The sequence below is a fragment of the Cnephaeus nilssonii genome, assembly GCF_951640355.1.
Source record: "Cnephaeus nilssonii genome assembly, chromosome: 2".
Lineage (NCBI taxonomy): Eukaryota > Metazoa > Chordata > Mammalia > Chiroptera > Vespertilionidae > Cnephaeus > Cnephaeus nilssonii.
The window spans coordinates 47,277,158-47,293,574 of record NC_137073.1 but is presented as its reverse complement, the minus strand read 5'-3'; the positions used below and the strand labels follow the sequence as shown (position 1 = coordinate 47,293,574).

Genomic DNA, 16,417 nt, shown 5'->3' with positions numbered 1-16,417 from the left:
TTAGAGTCATATATGATTTTGATCCCATTTATTTAAATTAACTTCTTGTATTGGATAATTTTTACATATTTATTTTCTGCAAATGCATTTTTACAGATACATGGAATATGCCATCACTACAAATTCATTCAATTTTAATGAAACAAATATAATTGAAGTTGTGGCAGCATTTGATGTTGGCCGATATGTCGCAAAAGACTTTTTAGTCAACAATTGGCAAGCTGTGAGTGAAAGGTAAGAAAAAGATGTGAGACCACTCTTTCATTTAGGTCGTGAGTTTGGTGCAAGAAGCACAGATTCAGTCTGGCTAGGACACAAAAGTCCTTTGCACTGACTAGAAAAGGGATAATTTTTTAAACTGGTCATGTTATGGAAGAGAAGGTCACTTATCTTCAGTTTTGGCTTTCTGAATACAGATGGATTTGCATGGGATAGTTTTATACCACAGTTTTCCTACTGTGCCCGCTAAGAAGTTTGAAACTGAGATTAGAGCAAGTCGCGTTTGTTTGGTATGCATGTACATCAGCCATTCGTTTGTTTTGTGAAGTACATCACCATATCTTTATGAAACAACAATGCTCATCATTACATCAGCCTGGATGTTGCTCGTGTGTTTTACTTGTCAGATTCCCTTTTATATATCTGGATTTCATATTCTTGAACTTTTTAATATTTCTCATAATTTAAGGTTAATCTGCTTGCTTCCTAGCCCATCTATTGGGTAAAATACACATGGACATACAAATATCAGACAGCATGCCCTGGATGGCTGGTTTTTCTAGAACATTACTTAACCGTACATTCCTAATAATCACATACTATAGAGTTAGCAGATTCAAAGTAGCCAACAGTTCAGGTACAAACACCTGTAAAGTTGAAAGATACATTGTATAAATGTATTTTTAGAATAAAAATGTTTAAGAATGTGAATATGGTTCCTTTAAAGAGCAAAATAATGGAATGGGGTGCACTTTTTTTGTTTGGTTGTGTGTGTGTTTGTGTGTGTATGTGTGTATATTTATTGAGCACCCTCACACCACCAAAAATGTAGTTTTAAATCAGAAATAAAACGTCCTCTCTAATAAAATGGTAATATGCAAATTAACCATCACTCTGCTACATAGGCCATGCCCACCAGCCAAGCCACGCCCACCAGCCAATCAGGGCGAGTATGCAAATTAACCCCAATCCAAGATGGCTACAGCCACAGAGAGCAAGGTTTCCCAGGTAACAGAGCAAGCCAAGCTTTCCATAGCCGTTGCAGGCCTAAGCCTCCACTCAAGCTACAAAGTTTCAATTATAGAAGGTAAACAAATTCAAACAAATGGCGGCAGAATGGAGCTTGAGAGAGCAGGCCAGGGTTGCCGGCAGCAACAGGGGAAGCAAAGCTTTCCGCACACCCTGGCCGGGCTCACCTGCTTAAGGCCACAAAGTTTCAATTGTAGAAGGTGAATTAACTGCCACAGAAATGGCTGCCGCCCCAGAAATGGCTGCCGCCCCAGGCTACAAAGTTTCAATTGTAGAAGGAAAATAAATTCCAAATACCAGGGCCTCCCCTTGGGTTGCCAGGGGGCGTGGCTGGCCTGCAAACCACCACAGGCCCCTCGCTCAGGCCGCCCCGCACCCCAAGGGAACCCCCACCCTTATCTGTGACACCCTTCAGGGCAAATCAGCTGGCCCCCACCCATGTACCAGGCCTCTATCTATCTAATAAAAGAGTAATATACAGATTGATCATCACTGCAACACACAATATAGCTGCCCCCATGTGGTCAAAGATCCTGCCCCCATGTGGACACAAGATGGCCACTACAAGATGGCCAGCAGGGGAGGGCAGTTGGGAGGCACCCGGCCTGCAAAGGAGGGCAGTTGTGAGGGACCAGGCCTGCAAGGGAGGGCAGTTGAGAGGGACCAGGCTTGCAAGGGAGGGCAGTTGGAGGTGATCAACCCTGCAGGAGAGGGCAGTTAGGGGTGACCAGGCTGGCAGAGGAGGGAAGTTGGGGGCAAACAGGTTGGCAGGGGAGCAGTTAAGCATCAACCAGGCTGGCAGCGGAGTGGTTAGGGGGTGATCAGGCTGGCAGGCAGAAGTGGTTAGGGGCAATTAGGAAGGCAGGCAGGCAAGCAGTTGGGAGCCAGCAGTCCTGGATTGTGAGAGGGATGTCCGACTGCCCGTTTAGGCCCGATCCCACTTGGGATCGGGCCTAAACGGGCAGTCGGACATTCCTCCAGGAGTCCCAGATTGGAGAGGGTACAGGCTGGGCTGAGGGACAACCCCCCGCTGTGCACGAATTTCGTGCACCGGGCTTCTAGTGTGTAGATAAAAGCTCATTTGTACAATACCATTTACAGCCTCATCAGTGGAATATACATAGCCTACTCCCATATTGAGGAAATTGTCTTTATCTCCTGCTTTAAATTATTTATCACTCTAGGTTTATTGCTTCCGAGGGCCTTATCAATTCCTTACATTTCCTGGGATCCCTAAGACCTTTGGGATAAGTGGTGTTTTCATTTTTGCTTAAATTGTTAAAGATAATGCCCTCCTTCCTAGGTCCGACTTCTCCCTGGGAATTAGTCTATAAATCAGAGTTATGTCCATAGGTCCCCTTGTTCCATGAGGTTTCAGAGATGCCCCCCTCCTAGGGTTGCATCTTTACTCTTTCCCTGGAGTTTATAATAAAAACTTCACCCTATGTTCACTCTCGGTCTGAAATGCCTGCCTTTTCATCTGTAATCCTACTATGCACTATATATGTTCATGTAAACAAAGTATCCTTTTGCTAGTAGATCAGTCCTATCAGGATAAACAGATGAGAAAGTAACTTATCCATTTGACTTGGGGTGGTGAGCACACAATACAGTGTACAGATGGTGTGTTATGGAATTGTGCACCTAAAACCTGTATAATTTTGTTACCCGTGTCACCCCAATAAATTCAATACAAAGGAAAAAAAAAAAGAAAATAAGTTCTCTAACCCTCTCATTTGGAATGGGAACTGGAACATCTATTTATTGTTTGTCTATGAACATTTAGGCCTTAGTTTCCTCTTCTATAAAATGAAAGACATGCATTTATTAATTCTAAAGTTCTTTCTAGTAATAAAATACTTTGGTTTTACTATGAAAAGACACAGTTAGTTTCAGCTGTTTTTGGGGATATAAAGTGATTAGAATGTGGAGATGGAGACAGACAGGGCTTTGGGGACTCAAAGGGAAGAAAGGGAATTGAGTGAGATTTGAACAGGCATATTTGGAAAACGTCACCTTCCACATGAAAGGACTAAAAGACTGACTTGGAACTAGTCACATCCCTGGCTGGAGCTTGGGGCTCTGGAAAGAGGGAGACAGGGGAGGTCATGGGGTTGAATTGAGCACACTGCCAATAGCAGTTCAGGAACATCTGCTCCCCTCGACCACTCCCAGGACTCTTCTCAGGAGGCCCAATCTGAAAATACATTTTGGAATATTTGCTTGAGTAAAACATCTTCAGCTTGGTCCTGCCCCTCCCTCCCATGTGCAGACACTGCACTGGTCTCTGAGGGGTAATTACTTAACTGTTGGACCGAGATGATCCTTTGAGCACTGATCTAAATGAAGGAACCTCCACTGACCATAAAGACAGCTTTCAGGTTACAGGACCATCAATATGTGCATGCAGATGTGGATAGATTCTATGGAGGAATGTGTGGATAGGGATGGAACAACAGGATTTTTGTGATCTTTTATGATATGTGGTAGAAGTTATATTTGTGCCCTTATCACCCTTGTTAAGTTGCTTTTAGCTTTCTTAAAACAATGTGGATTTCACCGCCAACAGGAAAACCCTAGTTTTGTTGGAATATAGACTATAAGGTATAATCAGTTTCAAACTCAACTGGTCCAAAATGAATCTTCACGTTTCCTTATCAAACACTTGATTTCTTCTCCAAATATTGTTATATTGCCTAGAGTCCTAAGCTTGAAACCTGCACTTACGTTCACTTCCATTCTGTTGTGTTTTATGATGGGGAACACGGGGTTGAAAAGGTTAAGTAGGAGCACAAGGGAACTGCGTGAGTTGAGATGTGGTTGGAGTGAGCCCATTCCCACCACCCGCCACTGGATTGGGCTGGATGCCTTGGTGCCCCATGCTTGCCTAGTGGCCATGCTTGCCACAGGAAGTCAGACATGGCAGGGGAAGGGAGAGGGGAGAAGGGGAAATGTGAGAAAGGAAAGAGGCAGAATGCAAGCCAGACTCGAGTACCCATACCACTGTGTCCACACTAGCATTGAATGTTATCCATATTTTTTAAAGGGTAACTATGCTGACACCCACTGGCTCTTGTCTTGGTATTAATTATAATGCATTTGACTACGGGGGAGATAAACTACTTGTAAAGTATGTACTTTTGTTTAATATTTCAAAGAGATTGCTCTCTCAACAACAGTGGCAAATCCTCTCTGTCTCAAAAATATCTCCGCTTGAAGCTTGCAAGACCAGGCCAGGTGCTCTGATAGATGCCACAACATACATTATCTCATTTACTCTCCAGAACAATGCTTCTAACTATATGGTATTCCTCATTTCTGCAATATATGATTTGCCCAAGGTAATTTCAAATTGAGCCCTGCCTGTTGGGGTAACCTTTCTTCTGGATCTGGTAGCAAATCCCACATTTAGCACCCTATGTAGTTTTCCACTTTTTTTTTTTTTTTTTTTTTTTTAAGCTTGGAACTTGGTTCCTTTGCAAACTTTGCCAAGTTTCTTGAGTCATCTCACAGGCTTTTCATACCTGGCCAATAAAAATGAAGAATAAGAAATATTTCCACTTTCCCCACAGAAACAAGTTTGCTTGTCTGAATTACATGTAGACTGTCTCTTGTCCTCTACTTTGCTCAAGTAAACACAGTTTACACTATAGCTAGGGACTTTAAAAGAACAAAAGCACTGTTTTCTCTTTCCCTTGTTTGTGTAGTAGGCCAACATTAACTCTTATAATTTTTAATTTCAAGTATACATTTTTGAAATGAATTGTGTGTATAATTATCAAGCCAGTTCAACCATTGCTTGTTCAGTCTATATTAACCCTATCTTAATTTTCTTTCTTTTTTAATGCATCCAAAAATCTTTATTATTTACTTTTTTAACTACAGCACCACTTTGGGCAGGTATGTATCTGCTCTTTCTCTACAGCAACATTTCATGGCTTTTTTTTTTAGACATTCTCATTGGGTATCAGGGGCACTAAACTAAGGAAGAAGTTTCAGCGGCCACGCTTGTTTCAGGGAATGTAAATAGAGTAGAGTCGGGTACTTAGCCTTGAGAATCTCAGATGATATGGATCCTCTTCCCAAAAAGCACATACAAATGCAAAATTTTAAATGAGCTTTCAGTGTATTTTAGTCAGAGTTAAAAAAAAACACAAAACTACTATTTTTAAGGGGCATAATTTGCATATTTACTTACTCCCTTACAAATTTTCTTAATTTGAGGTATGTGACATCTATTCTAACCACCTCATTTAAAAAGATAAGAACAGTTGACAGTGTTATTGTTATTAAGAAGAGTTTTTTACATTTAAGTGAACTAAAAACTATGTTACACAAATCAGTATTTAAATATAAATATTTTTAGTGCTAATAGAATTTTTTATTGATTTTAAAGAGATAGGAAGGGAGAGAGAGAGAGAGAGATTTAAACATCAATTTGTTGTTCCACTTATTTATGCATTCATTGGTTGCTTCTTGTATGTGCCCTGACTAGAGATTGAACCCACAACCTTGGCATATTGGGATGATGCTCTAACCAATTAAGCTACCTGGCCAGGGCTAGATTTTTTTATATAATAGATTTTCTATTAAAAGATGGAGGTAAACTAATTCATACATGTTTTCTTTTAGATGTTAGAGATAGAAATTAAAAGGGGCTATATATTTAGCATTTTATCTGGCAAATAAGATATAGCTTTGTCTTGCAAAACATTTCCCAACCCTGATTAACATCTTGTTGCTTTGCAGGTATGGAATACACTCATTGGTTACTCTAATGTATTTAATAGGGAGAACCATAAGTACAGATGCACAGGTCATGGAGGTAAGTACTTTAGATATTATGAATTATAACAAGTTAGAAGCCACTTTTTGTGTCATTTAGATTTTCTAAAATTAAAATGCTTATCTGAATTATAACATTCTATGCTTCTATTGGTGCTGTCATAACTGTACATGAAATGTTTTTTAATTCTATCTTGCTCTTGAGGGTTGGACATCATTCTTTCTCACCTGAATTACTTCAGTAGACTCTGGCCCAGGCTCCCTAACCCAGGCTGGGCTTGCCTCCATCCATTCTTCACATTGCTACCAGCCATTGCCCTGCTCCCAAAGCTTCAGTAGCTTATCAGTTTTTAGGAAATTTTCAAATCTTTTCATTAACACATGAAGCCCTTAATAATCTGGATCCTGCCTTACCCTCTAGCTTCATTTTTGCCCAGCTCACCACTGAGTATCTGAAAGCAAGAGACAGACACCCCCAAACACTTTTCCTCTAGCTATACTCCACCACTTACAGATTTTCTGGAATTATCAGATGGTTTTACATTTTCTAGATTTCAGAACCCTGTCCTTGACTGGATAATTACTAATCATCCTTTAAGACCCTGCTCCAACCACCTATTCCAGGAATTTTTTATGAACGGATTTATACCTTTCCCTCCTCCATACTCCCAAATCACCCCATCAATATCTTTATTACAGCACTTACCACATTATACTGTAATCGGTGTGTGCATACGTCTACTCCATGAGGGTAAAATAAGCTCCCTGAGGACGGAGACCATGTTTTAATTATAACTGTATTCTAGAACCTAATGTGGGGCTTGCTGTTTCTAGTGTCTGCTTGCCTTTGGGCTGAATTTCTTCTTAGGCAGGCTTTCTTCACATGGAGGCAAACACAGGTCCAGGCTTACATGATCCTTAGCATCCTCAGTTGTAGCAAAAGGAATCACTTTTCACCCAGCTTCAAGTTCCAGCCCTGAAGGCAGAATTCTGTTTGGTCCTACTTGGCTCACATGCACCAATCACTGTGTCCAGGGGGAAGGAAATACTCTGATTGGCCTAACCTGGGTCATTTGCCCACATTTGGAACCAGCCCCACCCAAACCACAGACACTGAGATGGGGAAGGAGTAGTTCTGGAAAGAAAAGGGAAATCCTATAACCACAAGGTGAACTGAGGGGCAAAAGCAAAAAGCAAATGCCTACAAAAAAGCAACACACACACACACACAAAGTAAAACAAGAGTAAAACATAAATACAACCTCTACACACCCAGAAGCATAGGTAAAATTAGAAAAATTGATAACACCAAAGGTTGGCAAAGATGTAAAGCAAGTGGAATTCTTACCCTACTGGTGGGAATGTGACATGGAAACTACTTTGGAAAACAGACAGTGTCTCTAAATGTTAATTAGATACATGTGACCCAACATTTCCACTTTAAGGTTTTTACTCAAAAGAAATGGAAACCTATGTCCACACAAATACTTGTACATGAATGTTCGTAGCAGCTTTATTCACATTAGCTAAAAACTGGAAACCACTCAAAGGTCCATCAATAGGTGAATGGACAAGGAGAATGTAATATATTCACACAATGGAATTCTACCCCACAATTTAAAAAAGGAACAATTTTGTGTAGCAACATGGATGAATTTCAAGATGATTGTCCTGAGCAAAAGAAACCAGAGACTTTTTAGGAAATGCAAACTGATCCGTAGTAACAGAAGGTAAACCAGTGGTTGCCTGGGACAGAGGGAGGGATGCCCTGAAAAGGGCAGGAAGAAACGTTTGTGGGCCATGGAAATGGACTGTATCTTGATTGTGGCTACTGTTTCACAAGTGTGTACAGAGATCCAAACTCAACTTGTATACTTTAAAGTTTTTGTATATAAATTTGATCTCAATAAAGTTGATTACAAATAAAAAAATACATAAGTAAAAATTAACTATGGCCTGGAACTATATTAATAAAAATAGGAAGGGCCTGTGTAAATAAGAAAGGAAAATCAATTCCCTGCCCCAGCAAGTAAACAAATAAATGTTTAGGACATAAGGCCTGAAATTTGATCCTGAGCAAGAACAACAACAACAACAAAAAAGCAGTCAGTTATGTAGTTGTTATAAAGAGAGAGAGGAAGAACTGCTAATTCCTGAAGGAACTAGCTTTGTTTCAGTTTGACTTGCCTGAGGCTGAGCTGTCAGGACCTGATTTATCAGGGATTCCCTGGGTCAGATAGTGAAGGGCACACCCAGAAATGCTGGGAAGAAGGCTTGGAATCGTGTTGAGTCTTCTAAAGTGTACCAGTTTATTTTTTGTAGTTTATCTCTATAGAACCCAGTAAAATTTTATTGTTTTTAATTTTTAATTTTTATTGATTTTTAGAGAGGAAGGGGTGGGGGAAAGAGAGAGAGAGAGAGAGATCGGTTGTCCCCTGCCTGCACGAGCCCCAACCGGGGATGGAACCTGCCTGTCACCTTTTGGTGTCTGGGATGATGCTCCAACCAATGGAGCCATACTGGCCAGGGCTTGTTGTTGTTTAATGAATCAAGGTTGTATAAATTTAGCAGTCTTCAAAGTTCCAAAATTCTATAGTCACTGATAGTTTATTTAAAACTAGAGGCCTGGTGCATGAAATTTGTGCACGGGTAGGGTTCCTAGGCCTAGCCGGCGATCAGGGCCGATCAGGGACTTCGGTTGCCAGCTGGGGCCTTCCTTTGTTTCACACCACCCCCTGGTGGTCAGTGCACGTCATAGCAAGCGATCGAACTCCTGGTCTCCCAGTCAAACTCCTGAGGGAACAATTTGCATATTAGTCTTTTATATATATAGATAATGTAAAAGTGGATTTAGCAGTGATTACATTTTTGCAGTTTTGAAGAAGAGTTAGTTTTTTGACAAGGAAGAATATCCTTGTCAAAAAACTATTAATGCCCAATAGTCCTACTAAAATGTATTAGTTCACATCTCTGTATATAAAAAGGCAGTGACCATAACGACTGAAGGCTCAACCGAACACTGGAAGTCAGTCCTGCAGTCAGTGCTGGGTTGCTGTGGAGACCCAGCACTGACTGCTGCTGCTGTGGGCGCGGTGACCCAGCACTTTCTGTTGAGGGGGCTGCAGATCAGGACTGGAAAGAGAGAGGCAGGGTCTGATCTGTAGACTCCATGGCAGCTGTTGATCAGCCCTTGTCTCTCTCTTTCTCTCTGGGCCTTTGCAGGGGCTGCTGATCAGCCCCACCTCTCTGATCAGGCCCGGAGATAGGCCCGGAGATGCTGACTTGCATAGAAACTGACCAGTCAGAACCAAATCTGGGTGAACTGTGAGAAGTAAATGGCTGCCTAGGAGGTGGAGCTTTTGACGCTGACTGGCATAGAAACCGACCAATCAGAACCTAATCTGGTTGAACTGTGAAGGCAGAACCTAAGGTGGGGGCTGAGGAGGAGTTTTAAGGCAGTTGGGGGTGAAATCAGGCCAGCACGGGAGGGCAGTTTGGGGTGAAATCAGGCTGGCAGGGAAGGGCCATTGGGGGTGAGATCAGGCCAGCAGGGGAGGGCAGTTGGGGGCAATCAGGCATGCAGGCAGAGGCAGTTAGGGATGATCAGGCAGGCAGGCAGGTGAGTGGTTAGGAGCCAGTGGTCCCAGATTGCGAGAGGGTGCAGGCTGGGCTGAGGGAAACACCCCCACCCCGTGCACGAATTTCGTGCACCAGACCACTAGTGATAATATAAAAAATAATTACTAAAAAGTGGATGGAGAGAAAGTCACATGAGCCCCTTCTCCTTCCAGACCAGCACAGTTTCTATATACTCTTTGCTTCTCTTGCTCTGTTCCTTATACACTACCCTGTTGGAGCCTGGCCTCACTCATGCTCTCAAGCACACATGAAGCCCCCCTACAATGTCACAGACCCTACTCTCCTCCCACTCACTGCAGGTGCATGATCATATGGGGTTGTGGGAGGTGGATTCCACCGCCTGGTAGGTATGGACAGGTGTGGAAGAGGGTGGGAGGTTTGTTCTGGTTCCTTAATCTACTTTTTCCAGAATGTTCCTTTGCTTGTACATTGTAATTAGCCTTGATAACCTTATTACTACTCAATTTTAAGTGCATTAGGGTTTAAATGACATTTTATGAGCACAGGAACACTGTCATCTCACATGTGCTGAGTTCTAATTCGTTGATGGGAAATAGACTAGGTACGTAACTAATTAGTCAATTGGCATCTTGCTTGTACATAATATTGCATATGTTCCTATAGCTGAATGCTTGACTTCCTTTCAATGAAGGAATTTAGCCAATGGACAAATCCACTATCTAAATATCTATAATAATAAAAGGGTAATCCTATTTAATAAAAGGGTAATATGCAAATTGACCATCACTCCAACACACACATGGTCAAAGATGGCTGCCCCCATGTGGACACAAGATGGCCAGCAGGGGAGGGCAGTTGGGAGAGACCAGGCCTGCAAGGGAGGGCAGTTGGGGGCGATCAAGCCTGCAGGGGAGGGCAGTTAGGCATGACCAGGCCAGCAGAGGAGGGAAGTTGGGGGCGACCGGGCCTGCAGGAAAGGGCAGTTAGGGAGGGACCCAGGCCTGCAGGGGAGAGCAGTTGGAGGGGACCAGGCCTGCAGGGGAGGGCAGTTAGGGGTGACCAGGCCTGCAGGGGAGGGCAGTTAGGGGCAATCAGGCTGGCAGGGAAGCAGTTGGGAGCCAGCAGTCCTGGATTGTGAGAGGGATGTCCGACTGCCCGTTTAGGCCCGATCCCAGGAGGATCGGGCCTAAACAGGCAGTCGGACATCCCTTGAGGGGTCCCAGATTGGAGAGGGTGCAGCCTGGGCTGAGGGACACCCCCCCCCCCATGCACGAATTTCGTGCACCGGGCCTCTAGTATGCTAATAAGACCAGACGTTCTTTCTGACCAAGCTGAGGCCAGAGGGAAGCCATCTTGGGTCCTGGGTGCCTGTGGGCAGCCTGAGGAAAGCCAGCCGAGGTCCCAGGTGCCTGTGGGTGGCTGGAAGAAGGAAGCAGCCCGGGTCCCGGGTGCCAGAGGGAAGCCGGTGCCAGCAGCCGAGGGAAGGAAGGCCTACTCTTGCATGAATTTTCATGCATCGTGCCTCTAGTTCTTAAATAGAGGATAACGTCTGTAAAGACACAGATATTGTGTGCCAATTTTGAGCTTTGAAAGTTGCAAAGTATCTTTTGAGATAAGAAAAGATCTCACTTTATCTCTGTCCACAAATTTTGTCTAATATCCAGTATGCACTCAGTAAATCTTCATTGAGCACCTACTAGGTGCTTGGGGAATAGAGCAGTGAATAAAATAGATGAGGTTCCTACATCATGGAGCTTCCAGTCTACATCTGATTCTTCAGGGTAGGTGGTCTTCACACATTGCCACCCATTCCACACATTGGCCATTTGCAAAATCATGTTGTGACTTAGAATGAACTGTCTTGTTTTGTCTAAATGAGGAGTCAGATTGCCCTGACCGTCTCTTTGTCCTTTCAGCTGCAGCAGTTTTTCAGTCCCATGTTGGAGGAGCACCAGAGTCTCAAAGCTCATGCCAAATTACAGACAATAAAGAACGAAAATCTGAAAAACAAAAACCGAAGTGCCAGGATAGCTGCATGGCTACGGAAAAACACATAATTTAGTGGCCACTTTTGGCATTTCCCCTTGTATATTATACTGTAGTTTGCTGACTGTTTTGTCTTCCAATATTTTGAGTCTAGAAAACCGCATGTTTTGTTATTTGTATTTCAGTCACATTTACTACTCAGCGTCCTGTTCCTCCCTTGTCATCACGTTGGCTCTGAGCTCACTGATTGCTGAGGAGTTTGCCAGCACTGCTGTGTTTTGGGGGAAGATTTCACTTCAAGTTGGGCTATAAAACCACAGAATTTACTTTAAATGTCTTGTAAAAACAAATTTACCTTAGAAAGTCTTGCTTATTCTGTTGTGAAGGCCAGTGGAATATTAAATCATTGGCTAAATGAGCACATTCTTTTCTGAAGGAAATACAGATTTGCAATCTGTAGGGTTTATTTAGTTCAATATTTAAAAGAATAATGAGCAAGTAACACAATAGTGTAAAGAAGGAGAAACAGAGGAATAATACTCCCTAGAAATCAGAAAAGCTGAAGAAAAGCAAGTTTTAAAGAGAAGGAACAGACAATTTTATGAGCCATGTGAACTGCCCTAAAAGCAGGAAATGTGTTTTGTGCCTCTTTCTCTCTCCCCAGAGTACCTAGGCTTTGTGCCACACTTTACTTACTGGCTACTGAATGTATGATGTCACAAAAAGACCCAGGATCGCAGGGTCCTAAAGTACCTTTAGGCTTGCCGTGTGGAGGCCAGATTGGAGAGGAAGGCTCTGCCTTAAAGCTCTTGACTCTATTTGACAGTGGGAATGGACACGCTTTTGGCCAAAGTTTATGAGCAAAAATAATTATGTCAACAGACAATAGCAATTATGGGCTAATCTTCAGCACAAAGGGAGATGGTCAAAGAAAGAGAAATGAAACTACAGGGCTAACCAGAGTATACTCTTCACAGCTTTGCACTCAGGGGATAACGTTTGAAATGTGATTTCATTTGGCCAAATTGAACCTACTTATAGTTTGGACAACTTTAAACATTTTCATCAGTCACAATGTATGGACTTAGCTTAGTTTTATTACCCCTGATAAAACCAGGGCAGCTAAGGCAAATCACCCTACTCTAGAGTTTTGTGTGTATCTGATTTAATACTGTGTTTTAATTTTAATTTTGTAGAATGGGGATTAAACTACAGATCTCCTTCCCCTATCTACCTCAGAGCGATATTGTAAAAACTAAGGGATATGTCAATGAAAGGTTTATAAATATGTTTTACAAACTCAAGACAGTGTGATTTAAGGTTTTATTCTCTATATCTTATATAAGTTAATGCAGCCACAAATTAAAATGTTATACAAAAATTCACTTGTATATTCTCTTCACAAGAAGATGCTCTCTGAGTGTGAGTGGAGGCTATGAGACAGCCATGAGGACAAACCAATGCACATTCTACTCAGATTTGACCATGGGTCACAGCTCAGAAAGTTTTTCCTTGAAATTTAGAAATTTGAAATTAAAGCAATAAAATATCCCCATGTTTTCACATCGTTGTGTATGAGATATCTTATGTTTCCTTAAGCATTCTTTCTATATTTCCTTTATTTCCTCTGATCATCAATCTCATCTTTTGATAACCATGTCACATGTCCTATCAAGTGCTTTTCTCTTCCTCCTCCTTCTCTCCTCCACTTCCAGCTCTTCCCTCTCTCCCTCGGACTCCCCTGTCTTCCTTTCCAGTGACCTCGGCCTGGTTGTCCATGTCCTCTGTCCTTGGTCTTTCTACCCTACTGTGTTCTCATTCCACCAAGGGCAGTTGGAGGCTGACACTTCGGGCCCCAGCAGTTGTTGGGTGATGCCAAGTACTGCCTGATCCTACCAAGAAGCACAAGCACTGCCTGATTCAGACCATCTGCCAGAAATTCACATCCCATCTTAGCCTCTGTAGTAATTAAAGTGCTGAAAGTTTTTATCCAAAGTCAAATACTCAAGTATCTGGTTAATAGTCCTTCCTCTAAATATGAAAAGGAATTTTGAATAATGTAAATTGTTTTTTGGCTTGAATAAAGCCAGTTACTCCAGATAAGAATTACATTTTATTATATTGTGCCTCATATTTAGTATAAAAAGAAGTAATTATGAATTTACTAGAGGCCCGATGCATGAAAATTCATGCACTGGATGGGGGTTCCCTCAGCCCGGCCTGCCCCCTCTCACAGTCCGGGAGCCCTGAGGGGCGGGGGGCGACCCAGCGATCAGGGGAAGGCGATGCCCCCATCATACCTCTGCTGCTGCCACTGCTGGCAGCGCAAGCCTTGACCGTTACCTATGCCTTGGGTGGCCCTGGGCGACTGGGCAGCCATCATCTGAGGCTTGCCTGTGCCTCGGGCTGGCGCTGGTGGGCTGAGAGGACTGGAGGACTCCGGAGGCTTGCCACCCCAGTGGGGCTGAGGGAATGGGCGCCTCCATCTTGTGGCTGTGGGCGCCGCCATCGTTGAGGGCGTGGCAGTCAATTAGCATATTCCCTCCTTATTGGCTTTGGGCACCACCATCTTTTTTTTTTTTTCAGCCCCCGCCGCCCGCTAACGGCCGCCCAGCCCTTCTGCCCGGCCCTGGCTCCGCCACCCCGGGACCCGGTCCGGCCCGCGGCCCACAACGACTCCCGGGTCGCCTCTCCTTCCCCCGCCCTCCCTCGTCTCCCCCGCCCAGAACGGGCCGGCACTCACTCCTGGGCACCACCATCTTTGAGGGCATGACAGTCAATTAGCATATTCCCTCCTTATTGGCTGTGAGTGCCGTCTTCTTTGAGGGCGGGGCAGTCAATTAGCATATTCCTCCTTATTGGCGGTGGGCGTCACAATCTTTGCGATGGTGTGAGGGTCAATTAGCATATTCCCTCTTTATTAGATAGGATTATTGTGACAGCAGTAAGACAGGGAATGAAACTGTGCCAGATTTGTCTAAATGGTGTAAATACTTTATTAACTAACTAGTGGCCTGATGCATAAAATTTGTGCACATTAAAGGGGATTAATTAGAGGAAATATTTTAATATTGCTATTTGCCCTTTCTCTATAATAGAAGTGTCAGAGATGAAAGAAAATTAGTAAAATGTATATTAAAATCTTCCTCCTGAGAGTCTGGGGCATGCTGTGGAACCCAGAGTCAAGTCCCCGCCCACCGGCGTGCACCTTGAAATTGCGTGAGACCCAGACCCGGCCAGCCCCACCCCTGTTAAGCCCTGCTGGGCGGGGGGGTGCAGCCTCAGGTCCGCTGCCCCAGTCCGGCACCATGCAGCCTCAGGTTCCTGCTGATCGCTTGTTGTGGGAACCCCGCCTCTGCTGTGGGCACAGCCATCTTGTTACAGGAATCCCACCTCTGCTGTGGGCACAGCCATCTTGTGACAGCGTGAGGGTTAATTTGCATATTACCTCTTTATTATATAGGAGAAGCCATCTTATCTATTAGCACCCCAACTATACTAGTAAGCAGTTTCTCATTATACTGTTCATCCTAAGAAAAGTTAACAAGATGTACAATGTACTCATGATTTTTTTCAATTTGGTAATTAGAAATTAAAGTTTTTCTCACAATCTCATACTTCTTTTCTGCTCAAACACATTCAGTGACTTTAAGTGAAAGAACAAATGCCTTAGTCTTGAAGACTGGAGATCCTCTATAATTCAAACCCTGGGGCCAATCTGTCTGTACAGCAAATCATTCTGAGGAACAAATGAAAAAGCAAAATAAGATGAGATTTAAAAGGGAGCTCTACTTGATTACTTTCCTGTTTACCCCAATAAATGCTATCTTTATTTCATCCAAGCTTTAGCGAATAAATATATCCAAAGCAAAGTCTTAAGGGTGCTTATAACTAAATATAACTGGCTCCTCCACAAAGAATAGTGTAGCAGTCAGCAGCATTTGAAACCACACATATATTGCTTCCAGCTTGATCTTCTCCTTAACTCAACAAAATTCAGCAAAGATATTCATTACAACACATAGTTAGGGGTTTATTTGGACTCTTCCTCTCCCCTTCCTTTCAAAAGAGTCAGTCCTGAAGGTGAGGCAGGGCAAGGTAGGCTTCTACAGCAGTGCTGGCCTGTGGCCTGGAATGAGGTGGAAAAGCTTGAGTGGGGCAAAGAGGGAGTCCACATTGTGGGAGCAGCTTGGCACAGGATGTCAGAGCCCAAGAAGAGTCAGTGGGGTGACATAGTTCAGAAAGGCAGCTTACGACATGAAGGGTCAGAGCCAAACAGGGTAAGAAGGACCTCTATGCAGGGAAGCCACCAGCAAGAGCAGTCAAAGCCCAAATGGTGAGAAGAGAAGATCTAGACCAGGGGTGGGGTGGCCCAGCATGAAATATTAGAGACTGAAGAGGGTGAGGGGGGCATCCATATGGGGTGAGGGAGAGGCACAGACGGGAGCTTGGATACCACAGGATTATGAATCAAATAAGGAAATATATGTGATAATAGAATCCAGGTTTTCTCTCTGTGGAAGAGAGTTGCAGATATTCAAAAGGGAAAACAAAACAAAACAAAAACTATAACGAACCCTTTGTTTTTGGATTAAAATTGGAGGTATTGATGTGAATAGATCTCACAGTTCTCAATACATGGATAGATTATACATATAGATGTAAATGTGTTTATAGACTTGCTCTTTCTCTGTATAGATAGATATGTAGTTATAGCTATAAATATATAGAAATATGGATAGGAATACAGATATATATATAGATATAGATATACCAATATAGACATATATATAGCTAT

General features: G+C 43.1%; 1 protein-coding gene across 1 annotated transcript in view; it reads left to right on the top strand.

Annotated features, from left to right (window-relative positions):
- LVRN (laeverin) overlaps window positions 1-11,748 on the top strand; it is a gene marked incomplete at its 5' end in the record, with an annotated part of 64,821 nt that extends 53,073 nt beyond the window's left edge. The window contains 3 exons of the mRNA XM_079799505.1: window positions 97-234; window positions 5,998-6,073; window positions 11,550-11,748. Coding sequence (XP_079655631.1) covers window positions 97-234; window positions 5,998-6,073; window positions 11,550-11,690 — 355 coding nt within the window. The 3' untranslated portion in view covers window positions 11,691-11,748. The remainder of the gene's footprint in view (window positions 1-96; window positions 235-5,997; window positions 6,074-11,549) is intronic.
- Between the last annotated feature and the right edge of the window lie 4,669 nt (window positions 11,749-16,417).